Source organism: Capra hircus, chromosome 3 (assembly GCF_001704415.2).
Source record: "Capra hircus breed San Clemente chromosome 3, ASM170441v1, whole genome shotgun sequence".
Classification (NCBI taxonomy): Eukaryota; Metazoa; Chordata; class Mammalia; order Artiodactyla; family Bovidae; genus Capra; species Capra hircus.
In genome coordinates, this window is record NC_030810.1 from 7,253,494 (window position 1) to 7,278,122 (window position 24,629).

The 24,629-nt window shown below is 50.1% G+C and overlaps 1 protein-coding gene and 1 long non-coding RNA gene across 2 annotated transcripts; one reads left to right on the forward strand and one right to left on the reverse strand.

The window, feature by feature from the left end:
* HJURP (Holliday junction recognition protein) lies at positions 304 to 13,406 on the forward strand. Its single transcript, XM_018040926.1, has 9 exons — positions 304 to 442; positions 678 to 744; positions 3,323 to 3,378; positions 5,119 to 5,212; positions 6,035 to 6,099; positions 7,456 to 7,548; positions 8,179 to 8,248; positions 9,910 to 10,234; positions 13,144 to 13,406. Exons 1-9 carry the CDS (start codon positions 347 to 349, stop codon positions 13,181 to 13,183), a joined length of 906 nt encoding a protein of 301 aa, XP_017896415.1. The 5' UTR covers positions 304 to 346; the 3' UTR covers positions 13,184 to 13,406.
* On the reverse strand, positions 17,803 to 18,875 carry LOC108635637. The gene is made up of 3 exons (XR_001917895.1): positions 18,671 to 18,875; positions 18,351 to 18,416; positions 17,803 to 17,856 (listed from the first exon to the last, which is right to left on the reverse strand). It is a non-coding gene; the product is annotated as an uncharacterized LOC108635637 (long non-coding RNA).

Sequence of the window (24,629 nt, forward strand, 5' to 3'; positions counted from 1 at the left end):
ACTCGTCTGGCTCTATACTGATGAACAGGCAGATGACTCGCCCAGGTAATACCAAGCCTCCAAACTCCCAGCGCGCAGCTGCAGACCTCTTCCCACACCCCCACCCCTCCTCCTCACCTAACCGCTCCCGGGGCACTCCCCGGGTAGGGCGGGGTCGGAAACGAGGGCACGGACTGGCCAGGAGTGAGCGACGCCACCCGTTTGAAAGGCCCAATCAGCGGTCGGTCTTTCAAGAGACAGCCAATGGGAGACTGGAGGGGCGTGTCGGAAAGGCTATTTGAATCACTACACGGTCCCATGTTCCCTGTTCGGCTTCCTGCCGGAGTGGGGCTCTGGTCTGCGCGCCATGGAGGGCGAGGTCCTGGCGGAGGACGAGCTGCTGCGGAATCTCAGGGACAGCCGCTACCGCTTCCAGAGGCGCATGCAGCAGCTGATAGAGAAGGTGCGGCCCCTCCCGCTGGCGGGATGGAGGGGGAAGGAGGAGGGGCGGGAGGAGGAGGCAGGGACCGTGGGGCAGAAGGACTGGTCGGGGTGGGGGACCGAGGGGTTGGGGTGGGGGGCGGGGTGCTTCGGGGCTCCGTAGACTTACAGCCTCGCACTGGCGCCTTCTCAGCCCGGGTCAGGGGTTCCTCTCCGCCCTCCGATCTGATGGGATCCCCCTTCTTCCTCTCCCGCAGTACAACCAGCCCTTCGAGGACGGCCCGGTGGTTCAGATGTCCACGCTGACCTACAAGACGCCCGAGGGTACGAATCAGCACCCCCACCCCCCGCCTTTCTGAATAATTTATGGTTAAGAGTGTAACTGGAATAGTGTCTTAATAGAGTTTGAAATGCTCTTCCTGCTCTTTTGAAAATAAACCTGTTCACCTAATAAGCGTTAATACATCACTAGTTCCCTTGAACCTATCAATCACTTAAATTACTTATTTCCAACAGTTATTTATGAAGACAGAATTCCAATGACACATAGATGCATCCTGATTAAAAATGCCCTTGTCTAGGTTTAACATCCCGGCTGGTCATTTAATAGCCATCTCAGCTTGAGCTTATTGCTTTAGCCAAGTTGTGAGTTGGTTTCTTCATCTGTAAAGTGGAAAGATGGTGACAGTAACAGCTGCTTGGCTAGATATTGTGACATTTACAGGAGATGGAGCCTGGCACTAGTGAACACTCTATTGACTGTTATTTGACCTGTTTGACTTGAGGTTCTGAGTACTTTGGAATTTGACCTGCATCTAAAGAGAAGGAGCCATCCTGTTTAATGCTTGATGTTGCAAACAGACTTAAATCATGGATTCTCTTGGGTAAATACCTGGGAAAAGTTTGCACTGGGTGAGGTCAGTGTCTATCATTCAGCCTTGTGTGCGCGTGCTGAGTCGCTTCAGCCATGTCCGACTCTTCGCAACCCTGTAGCCCGCCAGACTTCTCTGTCCATAGGATTCTCCAGGCGAGAATACTGGAGTGGGTTGCCATGCCCTCCTCCAGGGGATCTTCCCGACCCAGGAATTGAACCCACGTCTCCTGTGTCCCCAGCATTGCAGGCAGATTCATTACTGCTGAGCCACCCAGGAAGCCCTTCAGCCTTATTACTGACTCAATTTTATCTACTAATGAAAGCAAATCTGAGAGCCAGTTCTGTTGTACACTGGACAGACAGACACAAATCAGTTCCTAATGAAATGGAATCCTAGCTTCTGCTTTCTTAGCCGGACCAGCCGCACCCTAAGTGAAAAGTTTTCATAGACAGAAGCTACTGTATTCCAATGGTGAGTTGTGTGCATCTAGCCTGTGTCTAACCTGAAGGCTGGACACAGGAGTATGTAGAAATCATCCCTAAGTGCGCTATCAGTAGGCTTTAGTGTGTTCTCTTGACCTGTTTATGGAAGGATGGGCAGTGTCTGGAATATTTTGGTCAATCCACTTATCTTGAACATCACTAATTTCACCAGTGAAAACTCATTTCAGACTCCAGTTAGATAAGAACAAGAACGGTAGCCAAAGCAGGAAGCACTTTAGCGTGTGGAAGACCTCCAGGACACAGATTCACTGACAGTGATGCTAAATGTGGATTCAGTGGTTCTGTGTTCCTACAACCTTCTTGCTGATGGGAGCACAGGTCCCCTGACCTGTAGCTTTCCCTGGAGAGGTACTCAGGGAGTGGTCTTCCTGATTACGTGCTATCTGACCACCCTTGCAGGGCGAATTCCTGTAATTTAAAGCAAGTTCCAATCTACACAGTAGGGTAGGCTTCTAACAGTCGCACGTTCTTGATTCTCAACAACCCTGCAAGGTAGGCACTATTAGAATCGTTTCATAGAAGAGAGTCCACTAGAGAGGTCAAGGAACCAGCCCGTGTCACTCAGCCAAAGTAGCAAAGATTTGATTTGAATCCAGGCATCTCTGTCAGGGGTCACTCTGTTCTGGAAAGGCCAAAAAGCATAGCAGAGAGTCACTCCCCCCGGGTTCCCAGCCTGGCCACACCATGTGGGCAAATAGCCTGGGCTGGTTATTTCACTTTCTCCTTGCCTCTGTCTCCATCTATACAGTGAACTTGGTGAGTGTCTATCCAAAGGAATTAGGAGTAGCATACAAGGCATGTGTCTGTGAGTTGTGAATGCTTAATGGGGTGTACTTGGAGAAGATTTAGACTAGAGCCTGGAACAGTAAGCACCAAGTGAATTTTTGCTGCTATTATCAACAACCATCTGAAGCCTCGCAACTAAATGATCCATTCTTTATTAATTTGAATTTACCTAGGAGCCAGTGGAGGTTTGGGGAGTATCTTGCCCAGATTCTGCTGGCTAGTGAGTGCAGGGCTCCCAAACTCAGCATTTACTCCTGTGCCTATGACTTATTCTACAATGTGTAGGTTGCCCCAAGAAAGCACTTATTCTATCCGTGGAGTAGAAAGTTTGCCCTTGAAAAGTGCCTTCAGTATCTCTCTCTCTGTAGTATATTGATTGCTCTCAACATATGTGTTCTGAGGACAGCACTTGGCATGCCTATGTTCCTTGTTGCTGTTTCATTTCTGGCTTAATCCTGGGTTCAACGAGCTGCTCCCTACAGGCAGGAGAGATTTTCATTCGTGATAAATTTGTCTGGTGTGGATTTTTGAAATCTCGCAGAGATGAGATTTTCCTCTTTGAGACTGTCAACCTCACGAAGATGAGAAACAAGAGGATATCAGTAATGTGGCTTGGTTAGATCTCGGTCTTATTAGATCTTTCCTTTGCCTGTCCCTTAGGTTTTCTTTGAGTACAAATTAAGCTGAAGCTCAGTGTTCATGATGACTTAAATGGTAATTACTATTTGTTTTTTTAAGGACTGCGAATTTGGGGTGGAGGACTAGTGAAGAGAAGAAGCACAGGACACACGCAGGTATTTAATGTCACGTTTTATTGCCAGCATGCCTTGTTGGAGAGGAAGGTTGATGTGAAGAAAGGTGGAGATGAGCTGAAGCTGCACCAGGGGCCACTGGGGTGCGTTCTTCCATGGTCTCCCCACCTTGTGTTTTTAGTCGCTCAGTTGTGTCCGACTCTTTGCAACCCTGTGGACTGTAGCCCACCAGGCTCCTCCATCCATGGGGATTCTCCAGGCAAGAATACTGGAGTGGGTAGCCTATCCCTTCTCCAGGGGAACTTCCCAACCCAGGAACTAAACTGGAATTTCCTGCATTGCCGGCGGATTCTTTTAGGGTCTGAACCACCACAGAAGCCCCTTTCTCACGTTAACCGCCCTGATTTCTTGTGTGTAAGGATTTACTGAGACGCATGTCTTCTGCTGCAGCTGTGACGCTTCCAGACACAGGACAGCTCCAGAAATTTCATCAGGTCCCACCTCTCCTGAGGCAAAGGCAGTGACATCCCCAGGCAGGGTTCACAGACATCTAGGAGGTGATGTCCCAGGGCCGCCCTTAAAGGGACAGCCCTCGCCATGTTCTCACTCCTGTCCTTGCAAGTCTGCTGCTGCTGCTGCTAAGGCGCTTCAGTCGTGTCCGACTCTGTGCGACCCCATAGACGGCAGCCCACCAGGCTCCTCTGTCCCTGGGATTCTCCAGGCAAGAACACTGGAGTGGGTTGCCATTTCCTTCTCCAGTGCATGAAATTGAAAAGTGAAAGTGAAGTTGCTCAGCCGTGCCCGACTCTTAGCGACCCCATGGACTGCAGCCCACCAGGCTCCTCCATCCCTAGGATTTTCCAGGCAAGAGCAATGGAATGGGTTGCCATTGCCTTCTCCCCTTGCAAGGCTAGGTGGGCCTGAAAGATTTTAGCCAATCCGGCATCTTGAATTCTCAAATTTCCCTAACGAGAGCCCATCCATGACATTAGTTATGGTTACTAGCAAGGCTTGGAGAAGGGAATGGCAACCCACTCCAGTATTCTTGCCTGGAGAATCCCATGGACAGAGGAGTCTGGCGGGCTACAGTCCATGGGCTCGCAAAGAGTTGGACACGACTGAGCAGCTAATGCAACGCAATACAGCTACCAAGGCTGGTGGGCAGATCAGGCTCTCGGGGCCGGGTGGGAAGTGTACCACCTCCTTGGGGCTGGCCCGCTGACCACCCCACAGGCTGAGTCCTGGTCAGAACAGCTGACCGCCCTGTAGCCGGAGTTCAGCTGAAAGGCGGCTCCTCACGCCAAGAGTCCCGCCACACAATAAAGCTTTTAAATGAATTGTAGGTCTCACGACATGGAGATCAAGCCACTGTTAAGATAAAAAGTCACAGAAAGTCCCCCAGGGGCCTCTGGAATTTCCAGCTTCTACCTGAGGATCTGGGGACCGTGCTGTCCTGTTTGGTTTTGGCCCTGAGCTCACCGCCGTGCCAGGGCCGAGCTGGACCTGGTCACTCTCACTTTCCTGCTCCCATCAGTCACCATCCAAGTGGTTTCTGAAACAGCAGCCCTGGGCACCACCAGAGGAAGACAGCTCTGTTCCTTCTCCAAGGAGAAGCTCAACTATCTGCTAGGAGTCTTGAGGCCTTTGATGCTGGAATGTTCTAGAAGAGAAGCCCCCAGAAACCTGCCTTTTCTCTCATACACTAAAGGTGGGGATCAGAGGTGTTTTACTTGACAGTTGCTTTGAAATACTTTATGTCTGAACCAAGCTTATCTTATCAAGGGCTCTCCGGTAAAGACAGATGACAGGACAGATGGGCCCGTGCAAGTCCCAGCCGGAGATCTCAAGCTTCCCCCTTCCAACACATCAGCCGACGGTGAGTGGTCCTGGTGCTGGAAAGCTGTGTTGGGGTGGAGGGGCTGATGGGGGGATGAGTCTCTGTCTGCCTCCACACTCCATGTCTAGGCTTCTCACTATGACTTTCTCCAAGTGTGTTTGAAAAACTAAAACCTTTGAACAGTCCCTTGGTGGTTCCTTCTCAACTCATCTAGGGAGCCATCTCACTCACAGTTACATCGTGCTGCTGGACACAGAAAGGCCCCGGAGATGTTTGCTCATGGGTGTCATTGGTTTACCAGTATTAATCCAGATTTCAACTCTGTAAAGCCTTAGGTCCATGAATTCCCTGGGCTCTTTAAAATAATTAGAAGTGGTTCTTGAGCTGAACTGTCCAGTGTGGTAACCACTAGCCACCCATGACTATTTGAATTCATTTAAAATGAAGTCAAATTTAAAATGTAGTTCCCAGCCTCACTAGCCATATTTCAAGTGTTCAGCCACCGTGTGTGGCTCGTGGCTGACATACTGGACAGCGGAGGGGGGACTTTTCCATCATTGCAGAAAGTTCTATTAGACGGTGCTGGGCTATAGGCACTCAGCTTTCAGAATGAGAGGCCATCGAAAGGGTAGAGGTTTTACAAAAAGCTGCTTTCTTAGTGTCCCTGACTTGGGGCATATTCCTGTTCTGATGGCTTCTCTGCGTGGCCACAGATGACTGCGTCCCTGTTACAAGGGACCGCTTGAAGCGACAGGAGTTTTCACTGCAGTATATACTCAAGTAATGCCAAAACTATCCTTGGGAGACAATATACATGCTTTCTTAAGACATTCTGATGGAAATTTCCTCTTCTGCTTTTAGATTCAAAAAGCAGTGATGCTGATACAGCTTTCTTCCAGGAAGAAGTGATTGCTGGGAACTTAATGGTGAGCCCTGTCTTTCATAACAAAGGGACGGAGTTGGGGCTTGGGGACAGATGAACATTCTCGTGACCGGCATGTTCCTCCAGGCCCGCTTCTGAGGCTCACTCTTTGCTAATGCCGCCCCTCAAGTCTCAGCACCCCCATTCAGATCCCCTAAGGCAGCAAGCTGCCCCTTCTCAGGTTAGCACTTAGGCCTGGGGTCGAGCCTGTCTTACCGAACCTTTGTCAGCGTTGGGTGCTGCTGCCTCCGCACACAGGGCAACCCCAGCTGTGGTTCCCAGTGCACCTTTGGCCTGGACCAACCTTGCCAGGTGGAGAGTTGGGTTCTAGGTCGGTTGTACCCCGTAGAGACGCTGTCACGGGGCGGTGCTCTGGGGAGTGTTTCCGGGTCAGCCCTCGGGATGGACAAGAACGCACGGGACAGAATCCACCTGAGTCTCTAGCCTGCCCCCTGGGTCAGACGCTAGAAGAGCTGGCCTGTAATTTTCCTCTAAATTCACTTCTTTCGTACAGAGGTTTCCCATGCACCCAGGTGTGGCCTGTCGTGTCTAACTAGAATCGGGGGGGGGGGTGGCCCTGGGCGAGCAGAGGGCTGCTTTTGGAGGTATTTCGTGAGAGTGGGAGTGAAGGGGAGTAGGCAGTCGAGGTGCCAGCCTTTCCCTGGGGTGTTCATGTTACCCCCACGCCAGCTGCAGCCCCGGCCCTGACTCCGCCCGCCCCCCCCTCCCCCACCCAGTGCAAAGCGGAGACCAAGGCCTATTTTTCCAACGCACAGCAGGCAAGGGGCAGGAGAGGCCTGTCCCTGTCCCGTAAGCTGGACAGTGAACTTCTTTCTTCGTTGTTGTTTTTTTCTTTTCTGATTTTATATTTTGGATGTGGCACATGGGATCTTAGTCCCCTGACCAGGGATTGAACCCATACCCCTGCAGTGGAAGCACAAAGTCTTAACCACTGGACTGCCGGGGAAGCCACTGAGCTCCTTGTCTCGTAGACACAGCAACTGGGATCGGTCCTAGTGGTTGCGTCCTAAACTCACCTAAGATTATCAATTCTTTTTTTTTTTTTTTTCTGATGCTAGTCATATTGTCATTAACTTCTCCAAACTGGTATGTTTTGTCTTTCTATTTCCTTTTGAATTGGTCCCACTGGGTAAATTCCTTAAAGTTGGATCGCAGGTCAGGTAGATTTTCAGAGGGGCTGGAACACTCTGTACTGCTAACAGCAGAAAGTGCAGAAGTAGCTTTGAGGAACTCCATGTAAACACATATACATTGATGACTATGCCAGTGTGTTCCTGAATCCCAGAGCTCAGCCATGCCCAACAGCGCTCACAGATACTGACTTCTGTCTCGGTGTCAGCCTGCAGTGCCCTGGAGCCCTTCGAAAAATGAGCTGAGAAGGAAGTACTTGACGCAAGTGGATATCCTACTGCAGGATGAAGGGTATCTGGAGGTAATCTGTGTCCCTGAGTGTGTCCTCAGAGCAAACCATAGGCTAGAGACCCAGTAAGGTGTGATTATGTCTGGTTCACTCCAGAGCCTGTAAAGACCATCTCAGTTTCCAAACTCTTTGGCTCACAGCCTCCCCGACACCTGCTCTTCCTGAGCAGACACTCTGGGTCCCCTCAGGCAGTGGAATCGGCTGCCCACCACGTTCTGGGCTGCTCACAGGGTCCACTAGGGCCCCAGCCCTTGGGCAGAAGGTTTTGAAGCTGCACAATTCATCCCGGTTCAGCCATGCTCTATCTGTGGTTGGGGAACAGTTCCTGTGGGCTTGATACTGGGGAATGGGGTGGCCAGAGCTGACACTTAGCAACACCTTTGTTAAAGTCATTTGCTTTGGCTTCCCTGGTGGCTCAGACGGTAGAGCGTCTGCCTCCAATACGGGAGACCTGGGTTCGATCCCTGGGTCAGGAAGATCCCCTGGAGGAGGAAATGGCACCCCACTCCAGTACTCTTGCCTGGAAAAATCCCATGGACAGAGGAGCCTGGTAGGCTACAGTCTGTGGAGTCGCAAAGAATCAGATATGACTGAGCGACTTTTCTCCTTTCTTTTTGTTAAAGTCATTTGCTTTGGTTTCAGTGTGCTGGTTACAGAGAGGGAAAGGACACCCTGGCCCCATCATTGGCCTCGCCCGCCAGACCTGCCCGGGGTAAGTGTGACATGGAAGCAGACCGTTCACTTTCAGCAGCTTGATGGCACCTTAGCTGGGCACCGTCCCCCACTCCACCCCCGTGTTCACTGGGCATGTTTCATCACCATGAACTGTTAGAGACACGTGCGCGACATAGGTTCATTGTTACTAAGAAAGGAAGTCCCCTTTGTTGGCATTCTTCTATAAAACAGGCTGAACTCTGTCCCTTCCATTTCCTTTTTTCCCCTTGCTTTATCCTTCCCAACATGCTTTTTCTTCTACCTTTTCCAGAATCAGTAAGAATTCATGGACTTTTTTTTAACTCACATGTTGGAATCTGTTGTCCATTTTCAACCCACGTTCAGCCTGGAGGAGCCCCTTCCACTCTGGCTTTGGATCCTCTGACCTGTCCCCAGGGGTTTCTGAGCCCTTCACCCCCAACCCTGACTCCAGAGTGGCCTCCCTCCTCCTTGATGGTGATGCTTATTTGGTTGGTCACAAAGCACCAAGTACCTTCAGAATCACAGCACCTGGTATCGACTCTGCTCGACAATGAGCCGAAGAAGGTTCTGGATCTCCAAGCAGCATTTTTATACTCAGACCTTGTCCCACAGGGGGACCATGTTCAGCATTATTTGGATTCTATTTTCTCTTCTGATTGTTGTCAATTTGACATACAGATGGGTAATTTTTCCTTCCTATATTCATCTTTAGAGTTATCCTCATCTTTGTTGGTTTGATTTCACTTTTTTAATATATAAAACATTTAATATGATGCAAAAGTCAAAGCTGTGCAAAGAGCTGTATTCAGGAGTCCTGTGTCTTCCTCCAGCTTCCCCACTGACTCAGCTGTAAAGAATTTGCCTGCCGATGAAGGAGATATGGGTTCAGTCCCTGGGTTGGGAAGATGCCTGGAGAAGGAAATGGCTACCCATGCCAGTATTCTTGCCTGGAAAATCCCTTGGACAGAGGAGTTTGGTGGGTTACAGTCCATGGGGCCACAAAGAGTCAGGCATAACTGAGCGACTAAGCAACAACAAATCCCTGCCCCACACACTCCTGTCGGCAGGCAGGGTCATTATTATCTGGTTTCTAATTAGTCTTTGACAAGGTAACCGTTTCTAAACCATCATACAGGGAAGAAAGGCTCCTTTTAGGAAGGTCAGTGGACAGTGAATTGTTTTGGTAGCTAGAAAAAAATCTCTGAGAAGAGTCTATTCCCAAATATGCGTGAAATTTTGTTGCTTTCGTTTTTTTGTATTGCTTTAAAAAAACACACACGTACAATGTTATACTCCTGAAACTAACATAATGTTATATGTGAATTATATCTCAGTTAAAACTGATGACTTTTTTTAAAAACCCATGCTGGTCATGATCCAGCCTTCATTTCCCTGATCTCTGTGTGTGAAAGTGTCAGTCTCTCAGTCGTGGCCGGCTCTCTGTGACCCCATGGACTGTAGCCCGCCAGGCTCCTCTGTCCATGAGATTCTCCAGGCAAGAATACCTGAGTGGGTTGCCATGCCCTCCTCCACAGGATCTTGCTGACCCCAGGCTCGAACCCTGGGTCTCCAGCACTGCAGGCAGGTTCTTTGTCACGGGAGCCACCAAGGAAACTGATCTCTGCGTGTGGACGGCTGTAAATGGTCACGCAGCTTTGCCTTTGTGTATTTCTCCAGGATACTGCGAGGACGTCTCTGAAGACAGCCCTGGTGGTCCACTCCAGCCGCCTTCATCACCCAGGGAGGGTGACGCCTCTCACTCCTGCTCAGCAGGTCAGGCCGTGGTGCTGAGGGGCGACGGCATCCCCTTACAAGGGACCAGTGGCGGCAGCTTCTCAAGCAGCCCCTGCTCCGAGGCGGAGGATGTGTGCAACGCGACGCTCAGCGACCTATACGCGGGCATGCTGCACTCCATGAGCCGGCTGCTGGGTGCCAGGCCCTCCTGCATCATCTCCACCAAGACACTCATTGGCCAGAACTGGAGCTCCAGGCGGAGGCACCGGTATAAGGGCAGGATGAACAGAACGAGCTGCCAGGGAGGGGGGCGCTCTCGGCGGAGCCCCCGGGAGAGACGTCCACCCTGCTCCAAGCCCCTGGAGGATGCAGGGACCTTAAGAGATCGTGGGAACTTGCCCGATGTTTCTGCCCCTAAGACGGGTTTAAAATCAGAAAGGGCTCTTCTCAAAGTAAACAAACCCCAGATCCATACATTCAGTCCACCTTGGAAGGAGCTTCAGGGAATGCCCCGGAAGCATTCATCATTTACTTACTTAGACTACAAAGCGGTGTCTCCTCTTGATCAGGAAAACAGATTCGTGACCTTAAAGTGGTTGATTTCTCCTGTAAAAATAGCTTCCAGACCCAGAATCCTGCAGGGCCAGGCGGGGAGTCGTTTTAAGGAAATTGAGATCAAATTTGACAAGCTTTATCAAGAGTATTGCTTGAGTCCTAGGAAATGGCCCAGCCTGACTTACCCGCCCAGCTCGGCCGTGGATGTGTACCGAGGTGGTCCCACGAGCCCTGGTAGCCCCCAGGGCTTAGAAGCCCACAGGCTGAGCAGCCCTCTCTGCAAATCAAAAGCTAAGAGGTTGAGTGAGGCCTTTGAAGGCCTGGGCAGAAGATCCATCAGAATGGGTAGCTGCCTGCCGAAGAGTGGGTCCTTCCCCTCACTTTCAAAGACCGACCCCACCTGCAGCGTGGGCCACCCAGAGCAGACTATTGACCTTGTTTGTCCAGGAAGTAATTGGGGAAAGTTTCAGAAATCGGTATCACTCAGCAAAGCCATTTCAGTACCCAGGGTACAACCTCTAGGCTTTGCCAGGGATCGCTACGATGATATTAAAGAAAAATTTAACAAGCTTCATCAGCAGTATTGCCAAAAGTCGCCTCAGCAGACACAGGCACCTAAAGATAAAGCACATGCGAGAGTTCGATATCAAAAAGAAGGCTTCTCAGTAAAGTTCAACCCAGACTCTGGCTGTCGGGGTCCCCCAAGCCTGTCATTCTCACCCCAGCAGAGCGTAAAAAGCCCCCTGGCTTCCAACACAGTTGGGGCCCCTCCATCTATAGACGTTGCTCTTGCTGCCGGGACGGGCCATCAGGTCCCCACAAAGCGATGCCGATTATCAGACCCTCAGGTGTGCGGAGAGGGGGCCGGACCCTGGGGTTTCTCACCTGTGGGCAGAGCCATGCCAAGGCCCGGGGAGGAGGTCGACTCTTAAAGTTCAAGTGGGAAGAGAAGAAGGTGCGTTTCCGTTTGCTGAATGTGGGTGTTTGTCACTTCTTAGGTGTTAATTTTCCAAATGTTCTCCCAAATTCTTTTCCTTCCTCTAACATCAGCATTTTTACATGTTTCCCACTGGAATGCACTTTGGGGGTGTTTCTAACAAGCGTCCCTTAAGACACTATCTTTCCTCGGCAAACTGTCATTTCCAGCTTCTTTATCTCACACTCAGAAAATTGCTGTTGGGCGTGAAACTAATCTGGGAGTTGACTCCTCTCTGCTCACTTCTCACTGCTTCATGGGAACAGAGTAGGAGCCAGCCCGCAGAGAGCCCACAGCCTCCTGCCCTCCACATCAAAGCCCATCCGAGCCCCCGCCTCGGCCTCGGTTTAGCTTGTGTGTGTCCCTTAAGCTGAAGCTTTACGCTGTCTGCACCATTTTCTCCAGAGACAAGCTGAGGAGGGGGTGGACAGGCTGCTGTGAGTTCCTAAACTTCCTCAGGTGGGCGCCACCTTTCCCAGCGAGCATTTCAGCACGCCACATGTGGGGCTCCTGACAATGGATCTGAGTCCTTGTCACTCCGCAGGCTGATGGGATCCGACTGGGTTTGGTTTGGCAGCTCCTTCCAGAACTACGATACAAACATGCTTAACTGTTTTCTGTATTTTTTTCTTCTTTCATTTCAATTCAGTTGGTCAGTCGTGTCCAACTCTGACGCCCATGGACTGCAGCACGCCAGGTTTCCCTGTCTATCACCAACTCCTGGAGCGTGCTTAAACTCATGTCCATCGACTCAGTGATGGCATCTAACCATCTCATCCTCTGTCATCCCCTTCTCCTCCCACCTTCATCTTTCACAACATCAGGGTCTTTTCCAGTGAGTCAGCTCTTCACATCAGGTGGCCAGAGTCTTCTAGTTCAACTTCAGCATCAGTCCTTCCAATGAATATTTAGGACTGATTTCGATTGACTGGTTGGATCTGCTTGCAGTCCAGGGGACTCTCTACTTAATATTCTCCGCTAAATATTATATATTTATTGAGGAAAAGGACCAAATCCTCCTGAGCCGTGAACCCAAACTCCATGTACCAGGCTGTGTTGACCCCTTTTTACACCTTCCTTCTTTAAGCCCCACTTGAACCCTTTGTTTAGATAGGTTCTGTCCAATGGGCAGTGTTAGTTCATCTTTTTATAGGAAATGTGGTCCTGTGTGTGTGTGTGTGTGTTCCAGCTGTGCCAGGTCTGGGTCCCCAGCGTTGGGAGTGTGGGGTCTTGGCCATTGGCTGCCAAGGAAGTCCCCAAGGAAATGCAGCATTAACTCCTGAGTCCATACAGGCATGCATGGCTGGGCCAGGATTTGAAAGCCCATGGTCTTAACCACCAGTTTGCGCTGCCTGCTTGAGAAACTACTGTCACTATTGTTTCTTTACATTCCTTAGGGTATTTATAATGACTCAAATATTCATGTATATTCAATGGAGTAAATATATCTTCCCCTGGAAAAGAGAATAGCTACCCATTCCAGGATTCTTGTCTGGAGAATCCCATGGGCAAAGGAGCCTGGTGGGTTCCATGGTTTGCAAAGTTGGACACGACTGAATGACTAACACAAATAAATAACAGTTAAGCTTTGGGGGGCTGGCATGGGAATTCTAGTGAAATTGTACTGAATTTTTTTTCCCCCCTAGAGGAAAGAATGACGCATCTTTCAGGATGGAAGAGAAATGATTTCGAGTCAGAAAAACTCAAAGCTGAAAATCTATTGCCAAGTTGTTTTGGAGTATTCCCTCTTTGCACTGATTTTTGTGTATTTTTTTAATTCTCAAGAAAGTCCGAGAACTTGCTTCACTTATCTGCCCTTCAAAGCAAATTTCAATGAAATTGGTTCCATTGACGTGACTCTGGATTTTTGGAAATTATTTGAATAAAGTTGCTCAATTAAAATTTTTAATGTTGTCCTTTACAGGCCTATTTTTCTCATATTTTCTTTGCTAAATTTAGACATGACCAGGAATCCTCCTTTACGTTTCCTATTCATTTAGAGAAGTTGTTTGCTCTGAACCTAGTTTTAAGCCCTAGAAAGAAAGTCCAGCTGCTTAGCCTTTTAAATTCAGGCCAGCAGGACTTGGCGTCTTCCATGTTTGTTACTGTTATTCAGTCGCTAAGTCATGCCCAACTCTTTGCAACCCAATGGACTGCAGCACAGCAGCCTTCCCTGTCCTCCGCTGTCTCCCAGTGAACGTCACTCAGTCCAGCTCTTTGCGACCCCATGGTCTATACAGTCCATAGAATTCTCCAGGCCAGAATACTGTCTCCCAGAGTTTGCTCAAATTCATATCCATTGAGTCAGTGATGCTATCTAACCATCTCATCCTCTGCCACCGTCTTCTCTTGCCTTCAATCTTTCTCCAGCATCAAGGTCTTTTCCAGTGACTCCACTCTTTGTATCAGGTGGCCAAAGTAACGGAGCTTCGGCTTCAGCATCAGACCTTCCAATATTAGAAGATAGCAAATTGAATCACTGTTCAACTCACCCATAAAAGCAATTCCAAACAGCTTAATATTTTTAGATGAAAATGGAAAGAGTTCTGTGATGGTCCCAAAACACCTGCAGCCACTTAACACCTGTGACATCTCATGATTTTTAAAGTATTTATGTATTTATTTGGCTGCACCTGTTCTTAGCTGCAGCATGCGGGGTCTTCAGTCTTCCTTGTGGTATGTAGGATCTATTTCCCTGACCCCAGCCCCCTGCATCAGGAGCACAGAGTCTTAGCCACTGGACCACCAGAGACGTCTCAACATTTAAGTTTTAATTCTTGTTTTGATTTTTTCAGTTGTAAAGACAGTTTCTCATCTAGGTCATCATAAGATACAGACAGTTAAAATTTATTTTTAATTGATGGATAATTGCTTTACAATACTGTGCTGTTCTCTGCCATATATTAACATGAAGTGAAGTCACTCAGTCGTGTCCAACTCTTTGTGACCCCATGGACTGTAACCTACCAGGCTCCTCCCTCCATGGAATTCTCCAGGCAAGAGTACTGGAGTGGGTTGCCATTTCCTTCTCCAATATTAAATCGGCCATAAGAATATGTATGTCCCCTCCCTCTTGAACCTCCCTTCCACCACCTACCCCGTCCCACCCGCTCTGTGTTGTCACAGAATGTTGGCTTTGAGCTATGTCACGCAGCACATTTTCACTGGCCACCTATGGTAATGTGTGGGTTTCAACGCTGCTCTCTCAGTTCACCCCGCCCACTCCTTCCCTCTGGGTCCACAAGCTTGTCCTCTGTGTTTGCATCTCCATTGCTGCCCTGCAGATAAGTTCAGAAGTACCATCTTTCTAGGTTCCATGTATGTGTGTTAATACGTGACATTTGTCTTTCTCTTTTTGACTGACTTCACACTGTGTAACAGGCTCTAGGTTCATCCACCTCATTAGAACGGACTCAAATGCATTCCTTTTTATAGTTGAGTAATATTCCATTGTGTGTATGTACCACAGCTTCTTCATCCATTCATCTGTCAACGGACATTGCTTCCGTGTCCTCGCTATTGTAAACAGCGCTGCTGTGAACACTGGGGTACACATGTCCTTTTCGGGTAAGGTTTCCTCAGGGTATATGCCCAGTGGTGGGATTGTTGGGTCATGTGGTAGTTTTATTTCTAGTATTTTAAGCAGTCTCCATTCTGTTCTCCACAGTGACTATATCAAGTTGCATTTCCACTAACAGTGCAGGAGGGTTCCCTTTTTTCCACACCCTGTCCAGCATTAATTGTGGATCTTTTTGATAATGGCCATTCTGACCTGACTGTGGTGATACCTCATTGTAGTTTTGATTTGCTTTTCCCTAATAATGAGCTATGTTGAGCATCTTTTCACGTGTTTATTAGTCATTAATAAGTCTTCTTTGGAAAAATCTCTGTTTAGGTCCTCTGCCCACTTTTTGATGAGTTGTTTCCTGGTATTGAGCTGAAGTAGCTGCTTGTATATTTTGGAGATTAATCCTACGTCAGTTCTTTTGTTTGCTATTATTTTCTCCCATTCTGAAGGTTATTTTTTCCTCTTGTTTATCGTTTCCCTCATTGTGCAAAAGCTTTTTAGTTTACTTAATGGACAGTAACTTTTAAATAAAATATTGCAAATATTCACAATGCAGTGACAAAACCCATGTACCAACATCTGGAGTAAATGGTTGTTAATACGTTGCTGTGTGTAATGGTTTTTTAAGTTATTAAAGATAAAGTTGCATACCTTTCCTTCCCATCCCCCTGCCTGAGGTGACACTCTCCCTGTATGGATGTTCCCTTTCCACCCACAGCTCTACACTGCAACATCACCTGAGTGTTTTAGCCAGCTTTGCTGCCATAACAAAGCACCAGAGACGGGTACTTAAACAACAGAACTTTGCTTCTGGAGATGAAGGCTGAGATCCAGGAGCCAGCACAGTTGGGCTCTGCGAGGACCCACTTCCTGGCCTGCAGGTGGCTTCCTTCTCATGTCACGTGGAGAGAGGAGGAGCTACCTAGTGTCTTTATAAAGGGCACCAATCTTATCATGGGGGCCCCACCCTCATGACCTCATTCAAGCCCAGTTACTTCCCAAACCAGCCTCCTACTGGCTTTTCAAGCATCCTCTTGTGATACTGTTTTTTTAATTTGCTGTATTACTGATTTGGGCATATTCTGTATGCCAATCTGCTTACATGAGCCAACCTAGTTTTATGTCAATTGCAAGTAACTTCTTCCATCTGTGACTTAACTATACAATATTTTATTGTACAGAAGATAAATTTATTTTTAATTTTTATGTTGACATGTTGTATTTTCATTTTTATTCAAGAAATTTTCTTTTTTTTTAATTGCACTGCATGGCATAAGGCTCTTAGTTCCCCAACCAGGGACAGAACCTAAGCTCCCTGCAGTGGAAGCATGGAATTTTAATCACTGGACCACCAGCAAAGTCCCAGAAGATATACTGTAACTTACAAAAGTTAATCCTTTATTTTTAACTTGTTTCATTCATTACTCTTAAAGGACATCCTACCCTAGTCTCAGGATCAAAATGACTATATTGTCTTAAATTTTTGCTTTCTGAGTTCAGGTCTATAAACCATCTGGAGATGTTTTGCACAGGCATGAACAGAATTGATCAGAGACCTGACTCTGCAATCGTACGGCTTCCCCCGGGCCTAGAGTGAAGGGCACATCCTTTCTGGCTGCGTCACTGGGACTTGAGTCTTCCAGCAGCCACCATCTTCATCACTCAGCAGGAAGTAACTCCACTGTCTGTTCCGTGGGCACCACCAAGAGTGTGAGACCAGTCTCCTGGGAAGCCTCCAGTGCAGGTTGGTTTTCTGGACTGTTTTGCAATCCTCCCACCCATGGGCCCAGGGTGGTGACTGCCTTGGGCTGTTACAGTGGGACTGGTTTGGAAATCCCACCTCCATCTGCTCTGGGGACAACCCGAGACTGTCCCGCTGGCAGCGTGAGTGTAGGAAGAGTTTCCCTGCCCTTCTCCCCCTGCCTGTTTCTTGGACTTGAAGGTAACTCCTCCCTTTGGCCCTTCATGGGTTCTGCTCCAGGCCTCGCTGGGTCCCTTCCCATCCTGGCCCAGTGGACCCTGATATGAAAGAGACGAGGGTGGACGGTGTGGTGTCACTTCCTCCCTGAAGCCCCCTGAGTTACACCCTGCAGACGGGCACCAGCACTGCCCCCATCGGTGGCCGCCCTCCCTCATCCTGGGTGCGACATGGGTGCTGGGAGATGTCTCCTTTCCCTTTAAGGGCAGGGCTCCTGGAAGCAGGGCTGGACAGTAGCTGGGCCCCCCTGGGGCCCCAGCACAGAGCCTGGCAGTGGACACACACCATCCACTTGGGAGGAACTGAAATGCAGTGAAGACACAACGGGAACCCCAGATCCTCTGGCCTCACACACACACACACACACACACACACACTCACACACACACACACTCAGGGGACACAGGAATCTAATCCCCGCTAGGACCAGAATTTCCCTTCACTTAATTTCCCTTCACCTCATTATCCCAAAGAGGTAAACAATCACTGTCTCAGCTCTGGGGCGTCATCTCCTTGCAGTCAGGAATCTGCTCTCCAAATAGCAAGGGAGGTTTATTTCAAGGGGAGGAAAGAAAGGGGCACTGATTATTTAAGTAAAATATTTTTTCTTACAAACACAATTAAAAGTGGTTTGCGGTGGTGCAGTGGGGTTTGGCCCCCAGGATAAAGGTATGTTTTGCACTTAGACCACCTAGGAGATTCCTTCAGGTGAAGCCAAAAGCTGCTGCTGACTGCAGGTATCCAAGATGTTAGGCGTCTCCAGAGCTGCCCTCCAAACACCAGGATCTGAGTCCAGCTGTAGCTCCTGGAGAGCTGAGAGAGTGACGAGGAGGATGAGGACCCCCGTAGCCAGGTCCTCATCCTCCGCCCACCCTGCGTGGTGCATCCTGATGAGAGCTGACTGCAGGGCGAGGGGCTCACGGGGCTTTGAACTTCATCCCCACCCTGAGTGTAAATTCAGAAGATGGCAGGTGCAGTTGTGTCTCCACACGCATCTCCCATTCCTGGGGACTTCCGTCACGTCAACAGGGACAGGAAGATGACCCCCAGGCCCCAGCTGCTGTGTCGACCAGCCAGAGGCATCAATGTGTATGATGGGGAGCAAGCAGAAAGCACAGGGAACTATCAGAGCTGTCTTCCTAGAAAGCTCCCCGCAGGTTCATCCACCTCTCTGTGCCCTGGCCACCCCTGTCCCCCACCCCAAATATAACCAGGGTCAGCTGACTCTCCCCTCCAGCGGTTTCACTAAGGTCCCAAATGAGCAGGGTGGACTCATTTTGACTCACACTTGAATCTCCACTACTTACAATTCCGTAATGCTGGAAAATCCAGCTTTCTCAAGTAATGCGCAGACATCTGCTTCATAATGATTCCTAAAATGACAGTCAGAAATGCCCATCACATGAATGTTAGGTCAGCGAGAGATTTGGTTTCTCCTGATGAGAGTTTCTGTTAAGGATTTAGTTCAGGACGTCTACTTCAGCATTGGGCAGGTATGAAGCACCATGGGACACACACGGGGAACTTCTGCCCGAGCCTGACTCCCAACACCTGTCCCCACTCCAGACCTGGGTCTGACCAGATGGTCTTCAAGGTCTCTCCTGCATCAGGAGACCTGCCTGCTCACCTGCCAAGTTACATGCAGCGATTCTGATCCTTGACAAGTTGCTTTTAACATAGGTCATTGTTTCTAGCAAGAAGTTGTAGAGAATGGCAGGCTTCTTCTGAGTCTGCAAAACACAAGTGACACCCAGTGCCATGGAAGAGGAGGTCCAGCAGGCTGGCTGCTCACAGACGCGGTCATCTGCTCACAGATGCCCATCCGTCTGATGCTACAGGGTCTGCCCAGAGAGGGCAAGTGCTCATCTCAAAGTCACACAGCAGAGTAGCAGGTAGGCAACCTCAGGACCTTCAGGTTTCTGTTACTCTTCTCCAGCCCAGAGAGATCACACTTGCCCACAACCTGCACTGTCTGATAGGGTAGCCATTGGCCACACATGGTCCATGAGTACCTGAAACGTGGCTTGCTGTTGTTCAGTCGCTCAGTTGTGTCCGACTCCCTGGGACCCCATGGACTGCAGCATCCCAGGCTTCCCTGTCCTTCACTATCTCCCGGAGTTTGCTCAGACTCATGTCCACGGATTCGATAATGCCATCCAACGTGGCTAGTCTGAATTAAGTGTAAAGTGCCTCCTGGATACTGAAGACATTATCCCAAGGGGTAAAACTATTACATTAATAATTGTCTATTGATTGCATGTTGAAATGACAATGATTTGGAATTACTGGGTTAAATAAAATCTATGATTAAATTTGGTTTCACCTCTTTTCACTTTTTTTCAACAGAAATCTTAAAGATGGGTGTGTGGTTGGCATTCCCTTTCTGTCGGACAGAGCTGGTCTCAACACCTCATGTCTAGCAGGATCACAGGATGAAGCCCCGAGCCCCTGGGGTTGTCCCCTGCCTCAGCTTCCTCACCAGGACAGAGCACAGAGTCATCTGGAAACCAGTCATCTCCTTGGGGGCAGTGGCATCACCGTGGTCCACGGAGCTCTCCAGCGCCTTCCAGCCCCAGAAGTGCACACACTGGAATATGGTGGCCATGCAGGCCTGGAGGACACAGGACAGGATGGCAGGAGAGGCATCAGGCGGCCCCAGGGCCATGCGAGGGGCAGGGCTGGAGGCTGGCACTCCATCAGTAAGCTAGGGGGCAGCCCCCAAAGGCCTCAGGGAGCTAAAGAAGGGTGGGCTGATGAGCCCCAGGCGGCTGCCTGGGACCCAAGCCCTCCTGGCCCATGTGATACCTTGGGCACGTTTACTGAGAAGCCCCACGGGTGCAGATGCAGCCCCAGTGCCCCCTCGGCCATTAGCCAGCACTGGGAGCCCTCAGCAGCCCTGCCGGGACCTACCACCTCCAGGAGCCTGGAGTTTGGGGGCCTGGCTGCACCCCCCCCCGGATCCCCTCTCCCCAGATCTCCCTCACCCCATCCCCTGCAGTAACCAGGCCACTGGTCTCTGGCCTCTGCTGGGGTTGGGCCACAGGAAGGTACTGGAATGGACGGCAGGGAAGGAGCTTGGGGTGTCTGCTCCCCCAGGAGGAGGGGCAACAGCCACCAAGGGGGCCCCTGTGCCATGCTGGCCTCTCCTCTTTGTGGCTCCTTCATTAAGGCCTCTCATCCCCTTTGGGGGTAGGTGGTCAGTTTCTTCCCTGAAGCCCTGCCTCCAGGTCAGTTGCTGTTAAAACATGAAAGGACTGTGAACTTTTTGATAGAGGCAGTGAGGATAATGAAAGTGTTAATTGCTTCGGTCGTGTCCGACTCTTTGAGACTCCATGGACGTAACCTGCCAGGCTCCTCTGTCCATGGGATTCTCCAGGCAAGAATACTAGAGTGGGTAGCCATTCCCTTCTCTAGGGGATCTTCTCAATCCAGGGATCAAACATGAGTCTCCTGAATTGAAGGCAGATTATATTTTCGGGCTCCAAAATCACTGCAGAAAGTGACTGTAGCCATGAAATTAAGACACTTACTCCTTGGAAGAAAAGTTGTGACCAACCTAGACAGCATATAAAAAGCAGACACATTCCTTTGTCAATAAAGGTCGGTCTAGCCAAGGCTATGGTTTTTCCAGTGGTCATTTATGGATGTGAGAGTTGGACTGTGAAGAAAGCTGAGCGCCGAAGAATTGATGCTTTTGAACTGTGGTGTTGAAGAAGACTCTTAAGAGTCCCTTGGACTGCAAGGAGATCCCTCCTAAAGGAGATCAGTCCTGGGTGTTCATTGGAAGGACTGATGCTAAAGCTGAAACTCCAATACTTTGGCCACCTGGTGTGAAGGACGGACTCATTTGAAAAGACCCTGATCCTGGGAAAGATTGAGGGCAGGAGGAGAAGAGGATGACAGAGGATGAGATGGGTGGACGGCAACACCAACTCAACGGACATGAGTTTGTGTAAACTTCGGAAGTTGGTGATGGACAGGGAGGCCTGGGGTGCTGCAGTCCATGGGGTCGCAAAGAGTCGGACATGACAGAGCGAATGAACTGAACTGAACTGAATGCCAATGAACTGCACACTTGAGTGGTTATGATGACAAATTTCACGTCATGCACTTCACCACAGTTTTCAAAACAGTGATGATAAAGTCATTTCTCCTCTGTTCCCTGATCTTCTCCTCCTGGCTTTTCCAAGAAAGCAGCCAATCCCTTTGCCTCTCTGAAGACAGCCCCTTTCTTGACCCTTATGAAAGGTCCTGGGGTCAGGTGTCAGGTAGGGGCAGAGGTGAGAGAAGGCAAGCGCAAAGGGCTGGGCAAAGGCTTGTCCTATGACTTCAGCAACCCACAATCACCCCTACTCAGTAATGGGGGAAAGGCTGCTCCCCACCGCTGACCCCCCCTGCAGCAGAGAGATTGGGGCAATGATCTTCCCAAATGCTGAGTGACAGGCAGGACTCCAGGACTCGAATCTCCTGCGTGGGGCTGGCAGTGCCCAGATAATGATGCAGGGTGGCTCTCCCCCCGCCCCAGTCTGGGGCTCAGGAGGGCATCATCAGGGCATGGCGTGTCTGTGGGATCCCGGGGTTACCTGGCAGCTGCTGGAGTAGTGGTGGATGATCTTGGTGGTGATGGGGTTGTCCACGTGGATGAGAAGCATCTGCGGGTGGCAGTAGGAGGCCACGCAGCTGTACATCACCATGAGCGCGCCCTTCACCGTCTCCCGCCTCCAGGGATGGTCCTTCTGTGAGGCCAACGAGAAGGGGAAGAAGCCACTGTGGCCATCGGGGAGAGGGTCTGTTCCTTCAGGTGTTTCCTGGGCACCGGAAGTGCTCAGTCGTGTACTCGTCCATTGGGCACACCTTTACTGAGCTCCTGCTGTACGCTGTGCCCTGGCTGTAGCGTGTGAGCAGGTCAGACATGGCCATGACTGCTGGTCGCAGGGGCTTTGTGCAGACACCCAGACCAGAGGTGGCTGTACACGCCCTCATGCCTTCACCTACTGAGCACCTGGTCTGGGTCAGGGGCTCCCGAGATGCTGGTGATTCACTGGGAACAGAGAGCCTCAGCCCAGCTCTTCCGGGAGGAGGTGTTGGAGGCCACCCAACCCACCATGGAAGGAGGAGCAGGGGAGCCCACATTCTCCAGGCTTTGACTAGAAATCCAGGTCTCAGGCTCCACTTTGGGGAGAAGCCGGGAGAGAAGCCGGGAGAGAAGCCGGGACACTCCCAATTCTCTATATTCAAACTACCAGACCCACAGGGCAAAGTCCAATCCAAGGCCAAAACCTGAGGCATCAGTGGTGACTCAGCTGGTGGCCCCTTGGGGGCTCAGCCAGCCCCGGGCACTGTGCCCTGAGGACAGAATGGACAGCCTCCAGGCCCGGCCCTTGGCCTCCTTGATCTGATTCCCCACTCCACTTTGGCGAAGGAGACACAGAGTGGAGTTTCTTATTGAGATCCAGTAAGACTGCAAGGAGAGCCATCCGGTGCATCCTAAAGGAGATTAGTCCTGAATATTCATCGGAAGGACTGATGTTGAAGCTGAAACTCCAATACTTTGGCCACCTGATGCGAAGAGCTAACTCATCTGAAAAGACCCTGATGCTGGGAAAGATTGAGGGCGGAAGGAGAAGGAGATGACAGAGGATGAGATGGTTGGATGGCATCACCGACTCAATGGACATGAGTTTGAGTACACTCTGGGAGTTGGTGATGGACAGGGAGGCCTGGTGTGCTGTGGTCCATGGGGTGGCAAAGAGTCAGACATGACTGAGTGACTGATCTGAACTGAAGAGCCTTGGCTGGGGGCTGAGAGCACCATTCTAAGAGGCCCCCAGGGAGCTGACGATGGAGCAAGGGCGCCTCACCCGCCAGGCGCCAATCTGCCAGGACTGCTCCGACTCCTGGATCCTCTCTTCAAAGTCATGGAGCACGCCCAGCACCGTCTTCACCTGGCCCCGGGCACACAGGCCAAAGCACAGGATCACGCCCTGCGGGAGGACCCAGCGGGCAGGCTGAGGGCACCCCGTGCGCTGCGCCCCCCCTCCCCCACACACGGAGAGACGCACAGGCACGCGCACACGCACAGGCACGCGCACACGCACAGGCACGCGCACACGCACAGGCACGCGCACACCGCGTCCTCCCAAGGCCCGGAGGGGACCGCGGGGCACCCGCACCTCCCGGTCGAAGTCGTTGCTGTAGTCCGTCTTGTACAGCAGCTCCAGCAGCAGCACTTCCACCTTGTCGGCCTCCAGGCCCGTGGCCAGGGTGAAGCCCAAGGCCCGGTACAGAAAGCCCTGGCGGGGCGGAAGGGACACAGGGAGCTTCAAGCCTCCAACCCGGCCCTCTGGGGTCACTGCCAAGGGGCGGTCTCTACTCGTCCCTCCAGATTTAAAAATATGCCTTTTGTATATTTTTAAAAACAAGTATCCAGGCTAATCTGAGAGGTTAGGCTGTAGCAAGGCAGGCATGTTACCAAGAGTGGGGGCCAAGTTTCTCCCCTATATAAACTGCATCAATCTACACTCCCACAACAGACCTAGGAGCACTTATCCTCCTGCCTTCTCTCTGCCTTAGGATATTATCCACGAGAGGTGGAATGTTTGCATTTGGTTAGTCATCTTTGCATCTTCTCATGGTCCAATCTTGGAATTTCTGCCTGAATTCTTTCCCCATTGTTGGATTATTTCTCTTATTTTTTGTTTACAAAGCGTTGTGTGTACACTTGGGAAAAATTAGCGAGAACAGACATCAGTTCAGTTCAGTCACTCAGTCATGTCTGACTCTGTGACCCCATGAACCGCAGCACGCCAGGCCTCCCTGTCCATCACCAACTCCCAGAGTTCACCCAATCCCATGTCCATTGAGTCAGTGATGCCATCCAACCATCTCATCCTCCGTCATTCCCTTCTCCTTCTGCCCTCAATCTTTCCCAGCATCAGAGTCTTTTCAAATATGTCGCTTTTCGCATCAGGTGGCCAAAGTATTGGACTTTCAGCTTCAACATCAGTCCTTCCAATGACTATTCAGGACTAATTTCCTTTAGGATTGACTGGTTGGATCTCCTGCAATCCAAGGGACATTCAAGAGCCTTCTCCAACACCACAGTTCAAAAGCATCAGTTCTTTGGTGCTCAGCTTTCTTTATAGCCCAGCTCTCACATCCATATGTGGCTACTGGAAAAACCATAGCCTTGACTAGACAAAAGGAATGTCTCTGCTTTTTGATATGCTGTCTAAGTTGGTCATAACTTTCCTTCCAAGGAGTAAGGATCTTTTAATTCATGACTGCAGTCACCATCTGCAGTGATATTGGAGCTCAGAAAAACAAAGTCAGCCACTGTTTCCACTGTTTCACCATCTATTTGCCATGAAATGATGGGCGGAGGCCATGATCTTAGTTTTCTGAATGTTCAGTTTTAAGCCTACTTTTTCCCTCTCCTCTTTCACTTTCATCAATAGGCACTTTCGTTCTTCAATATTATCTCACTTCATCTGCACATCAGCTTTAAATGCAAATAGGTATTTTGAGACGATAAAATTAGCAGGAAGTTGTAGAACTGGGGTTTAAAATCAAGTAGTCAAAAAGCC

What these genes read in the sequence shown, in the direction of transcription:
- HJURP (XM_018040926.1), top strand. Translation starts at nt 347, where the DNA reads ATGGAGGGCGAGGTCCTGGCGGAGGACGAGCTGCTGCGGAATCTCAGG. An exon ending in GACCTACAAGACGCCCGAGG is followed by an intron (nt 745 to 3,322) that starts GTACGAATCAGC and finishes TGTTTTTTTAAG; the next exon opens with GACTGCGAATTTGGGGTGGA. An exon ending in TGATTGCTGGGAACTTAATG is followed by an intron (nt 6,100 to 7,455) that starts GTGAGCCCTGTC and finishes TCTCGGTGTCAG; the next exon opens with CCTGCAGTGCCCTGGAGCCC.